The sequence below is a fragment of the Numida meleagris genome, chromosome 1 (assembly GCF_002078875.1).
Source record: "Numida meleagris isolate 19003 breed g44 Domestic line chromosome 1, NumMel1.0, whole genome shotgun sequence".
Taxonomy (NCBI): Eukaryota; Metazoa; Chordata; class Aves; order Galliformes; family Numididae; genus Numida; species Numida meleagris.
Genome location: NC_034409.1, coordinates 65,979,037 through 65,996,771, shown reverse-complemented (window position 1 = coordinate 65,996,771; position 17,735 = coordinate 65,979,037). Strand labels below are relative to the sequence as shown.

Sequence of the window (17,735 nt, the reverse complement as noted above, 5' to 3'; positions counted from 1 at the left end):
TAGTACTAGCAGGGATTACTGTCTTTTGTGTTTGCGTCTGGCAATTTTGTCAATATTAGACTTATTCCAAACTCAGAAAAAAAAAATGACATTCCAATTTGAAACTCAACAATGCTTAACACTCCAAAACTGGTTAAGTATTTACAAAGTCAAGATGCAGAACTCATTGTGATAGCAATTTCACTCAGAAATGAAACCAAAAAAAGATGTAGAAAATGGACTATATAGGACAACAACAATCTAGGAAGTCTCTTCACTTCAGCAGCATTCAGTCCCTTGATTATTTCATTTATGGAAATATGTTTCTGTGTTAAGTTTTTAATATTTTTATAGAAATATAAACACTTATCTTCCAGCATTAAGACCTTCTTCATTATTTTTGACTTCAATTATATATTAATATATAATTAATATATATAATTATATATTGTCATCTAGAAGTAAAAAATTCTACGTTATCCTCATGAATGGAATCTATTATTTCTCACAGAGATTGGCTTGCTGAAGCAATGCAGGTTTATAGTCTATCTTGTCTAAAAGCACAGTAAGAATTTCGGTGCTTTAGTGTGTAGAATAATATTTCCTTTATTTCCCAGTTACAAATTGTGTCAGTCAGCAGAACATTGTCTTCTTCACCATGACATTTTATCTAGACCTTTCTTAACAGTACCAGGAATGGAATGTGGTGAGGGTGTGTAAAGAGACTTACTGGGAATCCCCGAAGGTAAGTGATTATTTCTGACAGTTCAATAAGCTACTTCAAAATATTCAATAGAATTGTGCTTAATGCAAGCTTCAGGCACCACTGGCAATTGAAATCTGTTACATTCCAAACTTAACAGTGATGTCTGAGATTTAATTACCTGAGGAGCACTTGTTGCTACCAAAAAGGCATTAGTCCTTCCTGGATGATCATAATCATGCATGGCTGCAGCTACATAAAGAGCCATCAACTCAAGGGCTGGGATGTTGCCAGCTAGGCATCCGTAGCTGTCATCTGTAGGTGTGTATGTCTTCGAAAACACATAACCCATATGGCCGTGAGTGATTCCACTGTCAGAATCTGAACAGAAATAAATACATTTAGAAAATTCCTTGCCATTTTTTTCAGTGACTTACTGAAACAGATGGGAACAGCGAAGCAGGAGGAGTGGAGAATTCACAGTACCTAACCGGAGAGTAAACATGTCCTGATCTGAATGCTTTCCAATGTGGTGCAGTAAGGCAAGCAACTGGAAATGTACAATTTCAGATGCCCCCAGGGATGTTCCCGCCATCCAGCAGAGTCTGGTCTCAAACTACAAAAGGTACTGACAATAAGATAAGACCATGCTGGAGCTTTGTGGGTAACTCAATCTTTCCAACACCTTCCTCTAATTGCTTTACCATACAGATTAGTCTATGACATACTATCAGTCCTTAAAGTAGTGGAATAACATTTATAAATTCAATTGGTATAGATACATGTTTTTCAATCCAAGGTCTAGACTTTACTTCTTTGCTGCTAATCCTCTTACCAGCCTCTTTTTGAATCAGCTTGAATGTGTCCCTGTCAGAGGCAGATTTTGAGTGAGATGTATTGAATGAACTTATATGCAATTGAACATATTTCAAATAACAAACAACAATATCCCCGAAACTCAACCCCTCTCATTCAAACCATTTCTCCTGATCTACAAAGCCTCCAACGTCCCCTGCTGGTATGACCACTGACAAAATTTTTCAAGAATAACCACCCTTCCCACCACCAAAACATCCTGAAGAGTTTCACAAATGGTACACGTCTGCCACAACAACACCAGCAAAAAACATCAAAGTAGAAATGTTCCCTGTGGAACAAGCTCCTGCTTTATCAGCAAATCCCTCAGAATGCCCACAAAATACAGACAGGCCCTCTAGCTGCTATATCTCAAGCTGGTGAAGTTAATACAAAGGTGTAATAAGAAAAGCTGCCTGTAAGTAGCAATCATAAGACAGCAGATGAATGGTCTTGCAAGGTAGTAGCAAGTCTCTTTCTTTGGGGACAGTGAGGAATGGCAAAGGGACACTTCACAACCACCAAGCAGCCACAGTGCATGCCACTACTTGTGTGTTCCTGTGCTTTCACAGCAGCAAAATAATGCAGGGTTTGAAGACTTAAAAGTCTACATTTCCTGTAGAAGCAATAGAAAGTACTGCTAATACAGTTTCTTAGAAGAAAACCTATTGTAAAATTCAAATGGTAATAAACATCTGTTATTAAGGGTGATCACAAAGGTTTGCATTCACACATGAAATATAAAATACTTGGTTTTGGAAGAACAACTCCATTCTCTTCTAAGTTATACAGACATTCAGCATCCAACATGCTACTCAACTTAAAAGTCTTTATAACAACAAGTACTGCACTCACTCTTCAGCTGTTGGCTTCCTTCCAGCAAATTTTATGTCAAAAGCTGTAAAAATACAACATATATACTTGTATATTTAAATATACCTGAATCACTTGCTGACCCGTGATCATTAATCACAGTTGGGAGTCCCGGAATGGGCTGAGTAGTAAGGTACCACACGGCATGCAGAACATCAGTTGCGTGGATTCGATTGTGGTCTGTGATACAAAACAAATGACCTCATGATTAAACATGAATATTTCCGACAGAGGGAAATCAGCACCATCTAGTGGGTATTCCATGGCAGTCAACTGAGACAGAGATAAATTCAATGTTAACACAACCAGGAAAAGCAGCTGTATTTTGTAAATGCTCAGTTTTTCCTTTAATACAGATGAAGCAAATTCAAGTCTAAGTCTTCATATCAGTCCAGAAAGAGAAAAACAGCAGCAAAGCAGCTGTATTTGTACCATAGGAAACTCTGCAAAGAAAGTCTCAAGCAAGGAGCCTTCCAGTTCTATTCCTTTACTCCAGTGGCTGCCTTTTGCTAGTTAAATGCCATTGAGTGAATATTCATTGTTAACCTCTGATTCAAATGAAACCAGTTGGAAAACCTCATCCTCTTCAGTAGCCAGACTTCAACCAACTTGGTAATGTAGGTCATATGCTAATGGTAGCACTGCAAAATCAAACTCAGGATATGTGTACGCTGCACAGTTAAACCAGGTTCTTTCTGTGGTATTCTGGCCAGAGATAAAGAGTTGAGGCCCCAGCTCCTGTAATCCAGCTTGCTACAAGTTCTCTTTGCAGAAATGAGAGATAATTCACTTCAAGGCTCTTCCCACAAATCCTTCAAGGCCAGATAACAATCCTACAATCAACACAAGTAACTGAAAGAAAGAATTGCACACTAGTTCATCACAGAGTGTCATTTAAATATACACTGGCAAGAGAAAATAGGATGCCTGAAGAGGGGTAACAAAGCTGCACCACAACCAAAGCTTATATCTGGGGCAGAATCACTGAAAGACAATTACTTCAACTTGTGATTTAGGCTAATTTGGGGCAGTATAGTGATTAGATAACACCCTTAGAAATCTGCTTTTCTGAATTACAACCTGTGGTTACACTACCTCTGCTGGAATTCTGGAAAAATACCTTTCAGAGAGCAAAGCAGAAAAATATGGGATTCCATTGGCAAGGTCATCCCCATCCCTATAACTCAGAGGAACTGGCTATATCTCTAGGTAATCATTCACCTCAGTGGGAGACACCTTGATAATGCTAATCAGCCATGTGTGTCTCATAATCAAGCTAAATACTGGAACAGTCTTCATGGGAACAGATCAAGAACTATGTTACAGAAAGAAGGTAATGGTCAAAAGTCAAGATAGCACTGGAGATGACACTTATCTGTCATAAGCAAAAACTACCAGCACAAGTTCAGAACCCCTTTCTGTGAAGTAGTAAGTAAAGTTGATTGCATTAATTAGAGGTGGAAAAACCTCTGTACTCTGGGAGAGTAGAATATAGCAGCAAGACATGTAAGCAGTCTGCTTTTATACCTGTGGCACCCCCAGCTCAGGCACGTGAGAACCTCAGAAGGACTTCACCATCTTACTGACCCAACACTACAGTGCACAAGGCAACTGCATACTTCGTGTATGCCTAAAGTCAGCCTAAAATCCTTCCTGCCAAGGGCAGATGGATGTAACGTACAAAGGTTTACTATGTTTACAGTTTGCAGTCACTTTGCCTGCTCACTAAATGTGAGCATAATGTCATGCCACTTGGCCCCAGTATTTACCCCTCACTTTCTTCTCCTGCTCTCCTGTGACCTTCCCTTTAAACATTTGCTAGTGATCATTAGCTACAATGCTACAATTCTTTTTTTTTTTTTTTTTTTAAACAACAAAACAGTAAGCAGCATGGGAATGGATATAGTTTGGAAATAAAAAAGGAAAATAAGGAAGAGATCTCCTTCCTATCTTTCCTGAAGTACTAATCTCATGCAAAACCTAGTTCTGCACAGGGCTCTAAAGCTTTTCTATGGAATAAAGGCTGGATGAACATCTTGTGAAACCTATACTTCAATCCAACTGGAATAGTCATCACTTTTCAGTTCAGCAATGAGACAAGAAGACTGGTTCAATCAAAGCAAGTTGTTTTGTTTTCTGCTCCTTCACAGAAATGAAAAATTGAAAGGTAAATTAGTTACGTATTAAACAAAATATTCCACTTGACTATAAAATGAAACACACATAAGAAAAGCCACAGAAATGGAGGGATACATTCACAAAAATTCCTGAGCCCCTATGAGTAGAGAAGCGTTGAAAACGAAGAGGAAAGACTGTTGGACATCCATTTATAAGGCCTCAGACTATAATCTGCTGTTTATAATCCCTCTCAGATTCAAACACAAGGGAAGATTTGAAATTTGCTCTCCCACTTTCCCAGTAGAGAGTCCAAACCAGCTGGCTGGAGGGCATTCTGAGGTAGCTTGCTTTCAATTCCTCACACTGTAGCTGTTACAATTTGTATTCGATATTTTAAGAGTAAGACTATATGACTTATTATACCAATATTTCAGGCATTTTTTGAGAGGTGGGAGTAAACAGGGTGTCCTGTATTTCTCAGCATAGGGTTTATTTGCCAGCTAACAGGGGGATAACTCCCTCTCTTCTCCAGAGAAAAAAATAATCTTTCGCAGTTGAAGTGGTTTGTTAAGTTTGATTTGAATTAGCAAATACTTTGGGGATGACTGAAAGCAGGTTTTTGAGTGAATAAATGATTCACACTGAAAAGTACTAGTCTAGCTGTACTTGCGGAAGAGCAGGAGGCACTCAATCACTTCGTATATTTTTTCTGCTTTACAAAGCATGTCTATTTTTGTAACATAGCACTATTTCTGTGTAAAAATCCAAATCTCTCATGGGGGAGGGGGGAGTTTCAATGAGCTCCAGCTAGGACAAAGGTATGCATGCATCACCAGAAAACACATCATCAGGAAATTGTTCTTTGTACCTATGGTAGTTCCACGTGGTTGCAGGCTTGCAAAAATTTTTTCCATGAATTATTATTAAACAACGTGAAACAGTTAATGCAATGAAAGAGGATGAGAGAGGCTATGGAGTAAAACCAGCCTCTGACTAGAGAGCCATCCATTTGTCAGTGATGCAGCAGAAGTCAGGAAAAATATTCTTCTCTTAGTGATCAAGAAAGCATGAGTGATTTCATGCATACAGTACAGTCAGCTATTGCTATTGAGCTTTCCAATAACCATTTTCTGTTATTTATTTGAGTAAGACATTGCACAACTGACTTCTGAAACAATGTGCTGCGGCAACTATAAGTAATATATGCTTTGAGAATTTATGGTCTCAGTCAACACATACGAGGGTTTAATGAAAACGGGCATCTTGTTTAAAAAAAGAAATACATGGTGTAATGAGAGAAGCTTCAATAACAAAGTGTATGGAAAATACCCAAAGCTTTAAGGAAGCACCATTATCTGCTGGGAATGTTTACTTACAAGGTATCTCTCGGTATCCACATTCCAAGGCATGGAAGTAGTTCATAAATTCCCTCACTGGAATTTTAAAGGTTTCAAACAATCCCATGTCTTCAAAAAGCCGGTATGATACCTGAAAAAAAACAAAACCAGCATTCTGCTAAGTCTCCCAGAAAGAATCTAAAAATTAGATATAAAAATCATTCTGTCAAATCACCCCACAAAAATCTGCTTTCTTGGTAATATTTTCTTAAGCACATAATCTGATCCAGCTATAGCAGTAGCTACTGCCATTTCTGTAGGGATGTGGTTACACAAACAGACAACTTATCAGTACCAAACTGTTCTCCTCGTTCCTTTGCTACATCCTTTCTGACATTCTTCTCTTCCTTTCAGGCACATGGATCCCCCACATTCTGCAGACACCTCAGAAGCATACACACATAAAGGCAGATAGCCAGTGCTCCTTAGTGTCTTTGGAAAATTTCCCCACAAACTTCTTCAAGAAGCATTCATGAGTCAATTCATTTCCCAGGAAAAGGGGGAGTAAGTGAAGTAATGAGAAAAAGGACAAAATGATTTGGATCCTCTGCATCATCTCCTTCCATTTTGGCAATAAAATGGAAAAAATGACTTCAGGATTTCAGAGGCAGCAAGTAGCTTAGAGAAAAGGAAAGATGGACTGTAGGAAAGTAGGAAAGAGGAAAGATGACTGTAGACAACCAAGAGAGGATATATAAGGAAGAATGCGATGGCTGAGTGCGGGGGTGTTCAGGAGAGGTGAGAGTTCAGAAATGTAGACAGGAACAACTACAAAATGGACATAATGCAAGACAAGCTTGAACATATAAAACAATGGTACACTGTAAAATTACAGCATGACTTCCTTACTTCTTTCACAGATCAGACCCTGAAGTCTTTCAGCTTCTTTATTTATTTACTGCCATTAGCTAAATACTGTCCTTTTTACGCCATTTATCAGGTAACGATCTGTCTAGAGCTAAACAATTTAAAACACATTTGAAAGGATGAGTGCTATACTAATAAGAAGTTGTTACATATTCTGCTCTGTGTTTCACATCCTAATGGAAATCAAATCGCTATCCACAGCTACTTCCTTCTGTATGCCACATATATAAACTGCAACCTGTGAGCAGTTCCTTTCTAAAGTTTAAGGAAGAGATCTTCCCCCTTTACGTGCTACTGAGGCGACATCTGGAATATTGTGCCCAGTTCTGGGCTCCTCAGTTCAGAAAAGAGGATCTCCTAGAAAAAGTCCAGCATAGGGCCACAAAGATGATTAAGGACCTGCAGCATCTCCCAAATGAAGAAAGGCTGAGAAACCTGGGGATCTTCAACCCGGAGAAGAGAAGGCTGAGAGAGGATCTCATCACTGTTTATAAATATCTAAAGTGCAGGAGTCAAGTCGATGGGGGCAGACTTTTTGGTGGTGAGCAACAATGGGACAAGGGGCAACGGGCACACATTAGAACACAGGAAGTTCCATACAAACACAAGGAAGAACTTCTTTATTTTGAAGGTGACAGCACTGGAAGAGGTGGCCCATAGAGTCTGTGATGTCTCCTTCTCTGGAGATATTCAAGACCCATCTGCACACCGTTCTGTGTGACCTGCACTAGGGAACATGCTTTAGCAGGGGGTTGGACTCGATGATTTCTAGAGGTCTCTTCCAACCCATACAATTCTGTGATTTCCAGTGTTCTGCATTCAAAGGGATGCAGCCTACGAAGGAGGGAGACAGCCCAAGTGAAAATCTGTAGTGTAATTTCACAGAATGAAAAGGAAATGTAGGGCTGTAAAAGGCAAAACTGGGATCCTGCTCTACTGAGGCATAACAAAGAGACTGTCTTTATGTGTAATTTGGATTAGAAGGTACATAGAATCCTGATTATCTATCTGGAATGGCGGTTGAAGTAAATTAGTCCCAATTCAACCTTTCACATACATAGAGATTACGTATTTCACACACCAGTCTTAGATCACTGAATGATGAGCTTCGTAGTTCCAGCTAAATGTTTCTGTCCTCAAACGGGAAGCATAAAGAAATATTAACCTGCAAGACCAAATCTTACAGGGCAACACTACCAACACTGACCAGGCACCTTAAGTAAAACGTAATAAAAGCATGTTTTTTCCCTGCCTTTGAATTTCCTGGGGAGAATTCTGCAGCTGGTGAGAAAAGAAGCTGGCTGTGACGGATATGAATGGTAGCTCTTCCCCATGACTTAAAGTGAAGTGGCATCATTTGCTCTGGTCATCAGAGAAACAGCCAAGCAAGTCATTCAGACATTTAATCATTTAGACTCACAGCTGTGATGCAGTCCCCACAACCTAGGACAAAACTCGAGGCTGTGACAATGTCCAGTCACTTGGCACTGGCTGCTCCGCATGGCCTCCTGCCTCCATCTTCTGTTTGTCTCTGCTATAGCTGATAATGCTTGGGTGAATCATTTATAGCACAGCTACCCCTCGTGCTGCTGCCTGAACAGGAACAAGTGCTTCTCCCTTGTGATTTCTAATGGAAGCTTTTTGAGAAATGGGGATCATCATTCACACGTAGCTCCTCTCCCGGGGTGTAAGGGGTGCACATTAAAGTCTCAGAGGACTTGTGCAAGGTTTAGGTTAGCATTTTCCTACTCCCTCATATAATTGCTGCAGTTTCTCTCTTCAGAAGTCATGCATGATCATGAGATGACCAAATATTCCTCCAGGCACCATCCAGGGACCAACCAATGCACACTGCAATGATGGCACTCTATCTCGATGCTGCTGGTGCACAAAAATTGCAGGAGTACCACCAGTGTTTCATATTTCTACGGGCTTTGCAATAAAAGCTGGAGAGGGACCTTGACTTTAGCCTATCCTTTAATACTTTCTTTATTTGCTTTCCAAAGCAAATGAGTTTCTCTTCTGCAGGTATTTATTTTTATAGGAGCTGTAAGAAGTGTGACTGAAAGCATTATCTAACTTTATGGCCTGTTGTGAAGCATCAGCTCAGTTGGAGGCTTTGCTGTTCTTTTCTGTAATGAGATTGGTATGCAAATTCTTCCCTATCCCCTATTACGCATATCGGTTACTGCCATGTTTAGGTTGCTTTCCACCGTATTTTGCATAGATGTCTTTATGGCCACTGACTGGTTCAGGGTCTTTTTATATGTCTAAATCAATTTAACATTACTAAAAGGAGAAACAGACATCTCAAGCAGCTTTAAAGATGCTATGCCAGCATTTGCTTTCTAAACTGAATGCCTCCCTAGAGGCACATGTCAACTCCACTTTGTTCCATCTCATAAATTTAACCTAGCAAGGCAAACATAGTTAATTCAGCTTGTTAATTTACTTATTTTTTAATGGATGAGTCCACTTAATGGCAAAAAGCAGAGAATAAATCATTAGAGCTTTTGTTTTCCTTTGTTGATAATATCCCAGGATTTTGAAATCATACAGGAAAAAGACAATACTTTTTATCTGTAGAAAACACCCTACTTTGGATCTCTTACTTCTGAAAATAATTTTGTTAGAACGTCTGCATAGGTGGGGGAAAGAACAACAGGAATTATCTTTATTTTAAGAACAAGGTTGAACTTGCTACATTCTGCTCTAAGGGAGTGAGAGTAATTGTGAAGAGCTGCTACAGAAGATGGTGAATTTTCACAATTATTTATTTAAGCTTCTCTATTATATTTCAGAGGCCTCATTTTGTGACACTGCAACAGTGAGAACGTGTGCAGAATAATGTGTTCAAGAAGCAAATGTTGAGAAACAGAATGTGGAGTCTTAATGGAAACAATGGACAGCAGAAGGAAATCATCCTGAGAGGTACAGAACTCTATGCAACTTGGTAAAGCACCTAAGACCTACAGAAGTAGCCAGACAAAACTAGAAGAAACTTTGGATCATTCCAACTGCTGGTTTTTACACTAGAAATGTTATATTTTTCCTTATGTTTCCTTTATAAGTCTGTAAGAAGCTCTGCTGCTGAACAAAACCATGACAAAGAACACGTAGAAGAGAATGTTAATCACAAGCCTACTGTGTATTGCAAGGTTGTCTCAATGATCAATGGTGAATATATATCAATACCCATATCCAGACACAGTTTGCCTGTTTCTCCAAAACTAACCTAGAGAGTCAGTAGGTTGGTCAGATATATGTTACTTGCAAAACTACAGAATGATAAAAGGCAGATCACGCTCTCTGATCTGACCGACTAGCCACTATGTTTGTGTGGGAGGGTTAATTTTCCTACATACCAATAAACATAATTACTTCTTTCCAGTGTTAATCACTACATAATGCCTTGTAAAGTTATACTAGATCGGTCTCCTGTGGTTTTTTTTTCCTCCCAACCCTAAATACAATTACTTGATTTTCCATTGAATAAACTTTAATACCTCCATAACAGAAAAAAATGTCTGATTTGTCAATGTGCTAGGAAAAGGGAACAACAGGGCAGAGTTCAGCCAACAAAGTTATTGTGGAAGTGATATCAGTTGTGCTGAGTATAGAAGGGTTGTGTCAGTACCTACGTTCAACATATAGAAGGGAATGAAAAACCAACAGCTGAAAAGAGTAGAAGGCTCTCACATCCCCATTCATAGAAAATTAGTCTTTATGAAATAATGATCTCAATTTACTATCAAAATGTTCACTCTTTAAAGGTGAGGAAATACAGCAAAGACTATTTTTTTCCACTTCTTGAAATCTTACTTCCTTGCACTACCTGACTGAAATCTCCAATATAAAAAAACAGATTTCCTGCATTAAACTGAGTATTTTTACTGTTTAGCACTCCCATAATGGACCCCACGAGAAATCCTTTTACAAAGAACTTGCTAAGGGATGAAAGCAGATCCTGCAGACAGGAGAGGATATTTGAAGGGGTTTATGTGAACTCGTTGGTGGACAGAAGCAGGGAAAATAGGTATCTGACTTTTTTTCTTTCACATTGTTAAATTAAAAGAGATAAGAATTTAAAAGTAAGGATTTTAATGACAAGGAGTTCATACTCTTGGCTCTGAATTAGGTGTCAGGGATCATCATTTATCAGATAACCAGCTTATGGGTCTTAGCACTATTTCATAGAAATCAAATCTCAATAATCTAGCCAGTCATCACAGATGAGATGTCATTCTTACCTGACTGAGAATCCGACCACATTTCTTTCCAATTTTTTCCACCAAATCGAAGATTGGGAAGTTCCAGCTGTTAAGCTGCTCCATTAGAGGATCCAAGTTGTCCATAACCAGAGGCTCAGGAGCGAGTACAGGCTTGTCCTATGCCAGAAAATAGAATAAAATAAATTTCAGTTCTGTGAAGCAACTCATGCAAAAAAATTATGTTCTGAAAAACTAAGGTCATGTTAGAATAATTTCTAAGCCAACGGTGTTTTACTCAGCTCAGCAGAGCTGTCCTCATTTCTACCAGCCCTGCAGCTAGACACTCTTTTATAATTTGTTTCACTCATATGAATGGGAAATTCTGTATTATGAAACATCAGTCTCTGAACTTATCCATGACAGACATTCATTCATTCATTCATTCATTCACGGGAATCATTCATTCATTTTCAAGTGAATCTCTTTCATTGTAAAATTTGGCGTAGTACAGAGGGGAAAACATCCAGTTTCTCCTTCTGCATCAGGACACATCCATTACAGTCTATACTGGTTAATGGAGCATGTTGTGAGGGAAGACTTGTCAAATTGAGACCTACCACTTTCCAGGCCTGCAAACAAAAGATGGGGTACTCCTCTGCTATCACATTTCTCTTGAACACTTCCTTGTATTTCTTTACTTCTATGAAACTGTAAATGAGTAAATATCTCAGGAAAAATGCCTTCTCTCATCATGTCCAATTCCAATTTAACAGATTAGAATAATGTTTTCAAGAGCTCGAGCCAACTTAAATTTGTCAATCCAGTTGTACAGCAAATTGTAAAAAAAATAACCGAACTTAACCTCTGAATCAGATTTACAGCTGAATACAGCAGCTGTGAGAAGATCAACACCTGTCAGTGTTCTTATATTCAAGACACAATGATGATAATACCATGCAGCAACCTCAGGAAAGTGCTGATTTATTTTAAACTAAGGATCGCTATATATATGCCAAGATTGCAAGGCCATTGAGAAGTGGCTGAACAGGAAGACAGGACATCATGCTGGTAGGATGAGATGATCAATTCTTTTCCTTCCAATCTATTCCCTTTAAAGGCAACACTAACACAGAAGCCAAACATTTCCTAAGTGCCAAATGCCAGATCCATAAGCTTATACTTTTTCATCAAAATATATGGTTAGTGTCTCACAAGCGGTCAGTGCTTAGAAGCTACTAAAAAGTATGAGCCTGATGTTTCTTTTTTTTGCTTAAAACCATGGACTTAATCTTTAGATTGCCGTAGAGGGTTGTTTATTTTTTTTTCTTCTTTTTTGAGGTTCTGTATACATTCAGTCAGTGTTGACAACAAAATTTAAACAAGCTACCTCAGGTGGTATCAAGGGATGCAGAATGATGGTCTCAGGCGCATACGTCCTACAGACAGATCCCTTCCGTGCCTTTTCTTTGGAGCAATCTGTCTCATCATCATTTTGTACGATATCACTGCTGTCACTGTTGTTGGTCTCATAGTCAGAAGTGGCTTGTGCAGGATCATCTAAAACACAAGTAACAAAGCTTGTTGTATGAACAGCAAGGACTGCATGAACGCCATCCTGTCAACCTTCTGAATATTAACAACAGGATCTCTGACTCATAATACGTATGTGCTGCTTGGCTGGGTCTAAAGTTGAACAAGCTGTCCAAAGGCATTAAAGCATATATCCTGCAGAGTGTAAAAAATTGGATCAGAGATTGAAAAGCAGGAAAAGTTTTGATGAGCATTATTTGTGCTGGATAGGTTAGATTAAACCACATGAAAAACCATATTTATTTTGCAGTGTATCTATATTCTTCACGAGACTTTTCCAGACGTTGAACAAGCAAAAAAGGAAAGAAGCCTCAAAGGCAGTTTTCATACGTTTTCTTTCTATGAGATTGAGGCATATCTGCCCTTTCAGTGAATGATTATGACATTTTAAAGGATGAGGAGTTTTTGTTCAACAAATAATTACCTGTTCTGTTCAGGGTGTGGGTGGTACCATCGCTTCTATCTAGTGTACCATCACCGGCTTCTATTTGGTTATAGGGTCTGCCGCAGCTGAAACAACATCAAGAAACATACACAATATAAAGACCATGTGCATTGGATAGTCTTACGTAAAAAGAATTCCTAGTGGCAATATATAATTGTGTCATATATTGCAAGCTATAGCACAGACTGTATTCTAAAGACAAAATGTAAGTAAGAGGAACAGGGCTGTTGACTGGTTGTGTCATAAGGCTTTGGTGTTATTATGAATGCACCTCTTTACTTTCAGATCATATATAAATTCACACTTATATAGTATGTGGCCCAAATGAAACACTTTAAACCAATCCCCTTTATGTGTAGGGATTATAATATAGTTCTTAATCACAGGATTGTTTAACATTATTTCACTGGATCCCTGCCATATCCACTAAGCAAAATTAAGAGTCATGACTTAAAAATTATTTTAACAGCATTGCCTAGTACACATTAGTGTTTAATAATACCTTCAAATTCGGTCGTCCTATCATATTTCACTTGGTGTGTAAGCAAAACTGCTGTCTTAATGCCATTGCCTGGATGGATCTGATTTAAAGCACAGAATCCACTGAGAGTTTATTTCCTCTACTGTTGTTGTTGGAGGGAGTTGGTTTGCTGGTAGCAGGGGTTTGCTGAGTTGGTACTATTTTGTGGCAAGGCAGGTTTTTGCAGTAACTGTAGAGCATCACACATCATGAATACAGCAATTTACACTGTGAAAGCTCAAACATGAAAAGATTCATTTCCAGCATTTGTTAATATAACTCTATTTGTCTTAGCCATTGAATTTATCTACTTTTTTTTCTCTTTCATTTTTACTTTGTGCTTAAATTAATGAAGGGTGCATTATTTATGTGCTGTTCAGTTTGTATCTATGGATATGACATCTCTGTATACTAATGGCTAGAAATGGGATAGTGCTTACGTTTTTTCAATAGACATTGAAGGGACAGCAACTATTAGAAATAGTGGATGCCAGTTCTATTGGAAGTCATCACACCATAACATTTTAAACAATATGTTCGTTCCAAATAACCAACAACAAGGCCAGTTACTATTGAAACTGCTTGCAGAGTCTAAGCATTTGAAAACAAGGAAATCCAGAACCTAAGTATGCTATGAAACCTTCACAGACCATATAAGACAACAGCTAAATGAAAGTTAAAGAGCATTTTACCAGGGGTTATATAGAAATCAAGTTCTACACATATTAAGAGAATGTATTTCATTACTACCTACAACAAACTTAAATTGATTTTTTTAAATTTATTGATTGATTTTTGTCATTTTTATGTAACTGTAAGCTGTTTTATTTAATGCAATTCTGCCAGCAATCATTGTTACTAGTTAAAGCAATTTGTTTATGCAGTAGTAAAGGCAAAGCTTAATAGGATGGTAGCACACTTATGGTGTATTTCTTATGTACATTTGTCGCTCCAAAAGTAATGTCTTCTATTTATTTCCATGGAAATTATATCAGATACAAAGAGCACAATAACACTATTTGATAGAGCAGATTCTCAGCTACAAAAAAGAATTCTCCAACATAGTCACCACCTTTAGCTATGTATTTTTGCCAGCAATGAACACGAGCCTCCACGCAATGCTCATAAAAATCTGTGCCAGCAGAGCTGATCCACTATTTCACAGCCGCTATGATGGTGCAATTGCTAGGAGAACGTTGCCCACGCAGTCCATCTTTCATCTGAAGATGAACAGATGGAAGTCAGAAGGCACCAAATCTGGACTATACAGTGGGTGTGTTAGGACAGTCTTGCCAAGACTGGTAATGTTCTCCATGGTCTTCAAACTAGTATGGGGCCTGGTGTTACTGTGTTGCAAGAGAAAGGTTGTCTTCCTCTCTGGCCTGACTGTGGAAGTTCAAACCTTCAGCATAGTCAGTGTTGTGATGCAGTGGTCAGAGCTGATGGTTTGTCCAGGTTCCAGGAAAGTCAGCGCATATCAATTTACACACTGAGGGCAACCTCTTGAACTTCTTCTTCACTGGGGGATTCCCATGCCACCACTCCATGAACTACTGTTTTGACTCTGAATCATAGTGGTGACACTATGTATTCTCACTGGTAATGCTGTGATCCAGCAAACTGTCACCTTCAGCCTCGTATTGGTTCAGCAGGTCCCAACAAGCTTGCGTATGGTATTTGTTTCCATGCATGTGCTCTCTGGATCCACCTGGTGCAAATTTTGTGATGTTCCAGGGTTGCCATCATTGTTTCCAATGCACTGAAGCCAATACTCAGCACCATATGCAGCTCCCTGGCTATAACCCGCTGATTTGTGTGGATGAGCTGCTTGAGACGCTCTTCATTTCATGGTGTGCACGGCTGTCTGGAATGTGGCCTGTCTTTCACGCCGCTATTGCCACTGCTGAAATGCATCACCCACCAACTCACAGTGCTCACATCCACTGTCTGGTCTCCAGAAATGTTCAACAAGCATGGATAAATGTCAGTAGGTGCCATTTTTTTTTCTGCATGGAGGAGTTCAATCACATACTTTTGCTTCATATGTACTCCCATGTCACAGAATCATAGAATGGCTTAGGTTGGAGGGGACCTTAAAGATCATCCAGTTCCAAACCCGCTGCTATAGACAGGGATACCGCCCTCTAGACCAGGTTGCTCAGTGCCTCCTATTTTATTGTGCTGGCCCACAATATCAGGGGTGGATGTTGGTAGTATAGTACTTTTGGAAGAGCTCTCATATAATATAGGTTTCATTTAAGATTAATCTGTGCAAATCCAGTTGTGCAATACTTTTGAAAAGCATTCTATTTCTACTTAGTCACCTAACCAAGGGTTAAAAATCTGTCTTTATCCCAGTCTGAACTCCAGTGTGCATGACCCCTTGGGTAAACTCGTAACCTCAGTTTTGAGTTTTTCACACCAGCTTGCTACCCCGTATACAGGATACCAAAACACATCCTAAATCACATGACTGAAGCCAGAAACTAAAAACTACTCCAAAAGATAGGTAAACTTGATAACAATTAATCCAGCACATTGCCTCAGATGACATGGTACCTGCTGGCTAGCCAATAAGCACAAACAGCTTACTACTACTTTAAAAGTAACATATAATAGGTAAGATCACCTTGAAACTGTACTGAAGCAAGTTTCTAAATACTAGTGTTTACAGCTATTCTGAGCTGGACATATACTGAAAGCTCCAGTAGTCTAATTTAACAAATCAATAATGAGATGCCTTAAAGTGTGAAATTAAACCATTACTGTAACTCATGGCAGTGAGAGGAACTCAGCTGCAGCTGTGTTCTGAAAAAAATCCAGTGCTACACAATCTGACTCTACCTTAGGGAAAACAAGTTCCACTCCTTCAGAGCCAGTCCTCAAAATTCCTTACTCTTCAGGCACTGCTGGAACACTTCTATCAGACACTAGGCAGAGGGTTATAGGCCAGTAGATTTTAAACCCTAGCAGTTACATTTTTGTATCTAACCTCAGGTGCCTGTTTTGAAAGACTTGGCCTACGACCTCAAAGCAGTTGCACACGTTGGCAGCATGGTGTGAGAAACTCAAATTGTTAACACAAAATCCAACTTTCAGATCTGACAGTTATCGATGAATTTTTTCACAAAGCAGACGTGAAAGCTGTAAATGTAGCCAACAGTCTTGCACTATAAAACCACTTTGTAGCAGCAATCTGCACAATTACATACTGAGATCTGCTTAAATATGGCAAAATATCAATACTGAAGCAGATTACAAGAACTTACACATGCATCTAAAGTTTGTTTGTGAGGACAATGTGAAATGATCCAACAAATGTCAAACTACCATCTTACCTGCTGCAGATAACAGAGGGGCTGATGTTAGGTTCTGACAGGCTAGGTGCACTCTGAGTAGCAGTTAAGACTTTGTGTGGCTTTAAACCTTGCTTGGTGTCAGTATCTGTAGAGTCTGGAAATGACACAGAAGATGTTTTTCCGGTAGGACTTGTAGCAGGCGTCCCTTGAAGAGGTGAATGGCATGGAGAGGTGAGTGGTGAAATATTTGGTGGGATACCTGGCAAGAGAAGAGTCTTGTCAATTAACAGTAGCAGCAGATGGTTGTTTGAGTTCACTGAGTGCACAAGTAGTTCTCTTTTAATACATAGGTAGCAGCATAGCTTCCAAAATGAAAAATAGAGAGAAAATCCTTCTCTGCTCTGAGACAAGCTCATGGCTGTCACAGAATGATGAAGCTCCATTACTATCAGCTGCTTCCACCTGCTGAAGATCTTGCTCAAAGCGTGGAACATATTCTCCCTGTCGAGTAGGATGCATTAACTAGAAGGCATGAAATGAAAAGCATGCATTGGAGACATCACTACTGGTATCAGTATGTTCCAACAGAGACACCAAACTCCAACTAGCCAGTTCCTGGAGCTATCTGCAGATTCTCTTTCCTTTACTGTCTTCATCTGTACTGAAAGGACAAGAAGGCCTAACCCACATTCCCAGAAAATTTGGATTTCTACATATGAGATTATTAGCAATAAATGAAAAAAAAATTAAAAAAGCAATTTTTAGTAGTTACACATTATGTAAAATACAGTACTTGCGGTGTCATTTCTTCATTCCTCCCTGATACTGGCCTTTATTTGATGCAGCCTGAACTTACTTTCAATTATCTCTTCCCCACT

General features: G+C 39.0%; 1 protein-coding gene across 2 annotated transcripts in view; it reads right to left on the bottom strand.

The window, feature by feature from the left end:
• Positions 1–17,735, bottom strand: part of PDE3A (phosphodiesterase 3A) — a 221,447-nt gene that overhangs the window by 16,792 nt on the left and 186,920 nt on the right. For both annotated transcript variants that reach the window (XM_021391172.1, XM_021391183.1), the window contains exons 6-12: positions 16,897–17,116; positions 13,018–13,103; positions 12,391–12,560; positions 11,043–11,180; positions 5,905–6,016; positions 2,477–2,590; positions 864–1,063 (exon numbers count right to left, since the gene is read on the bottom strand). In XM_021391172.1, the coding sequence (XP_021246847.1) occupies positions 864–1,063; positions 2,477–2,590; positions 5,905–6,016; positions 11,043–11,180; positions 12,391–12,560; positions 13,018–13,103; positions 16,897–17,116 (1,040 nt within the window). The remainder of the gene's footprint in view (positions 1–863; positions 1,064–2,476; positions 2,591–5,904; positions 6,017–11,042; positions 11,181–12,390; positions 12,561–13,017; positions 13,104–16,896; positions 17,117–17,735) is intronic.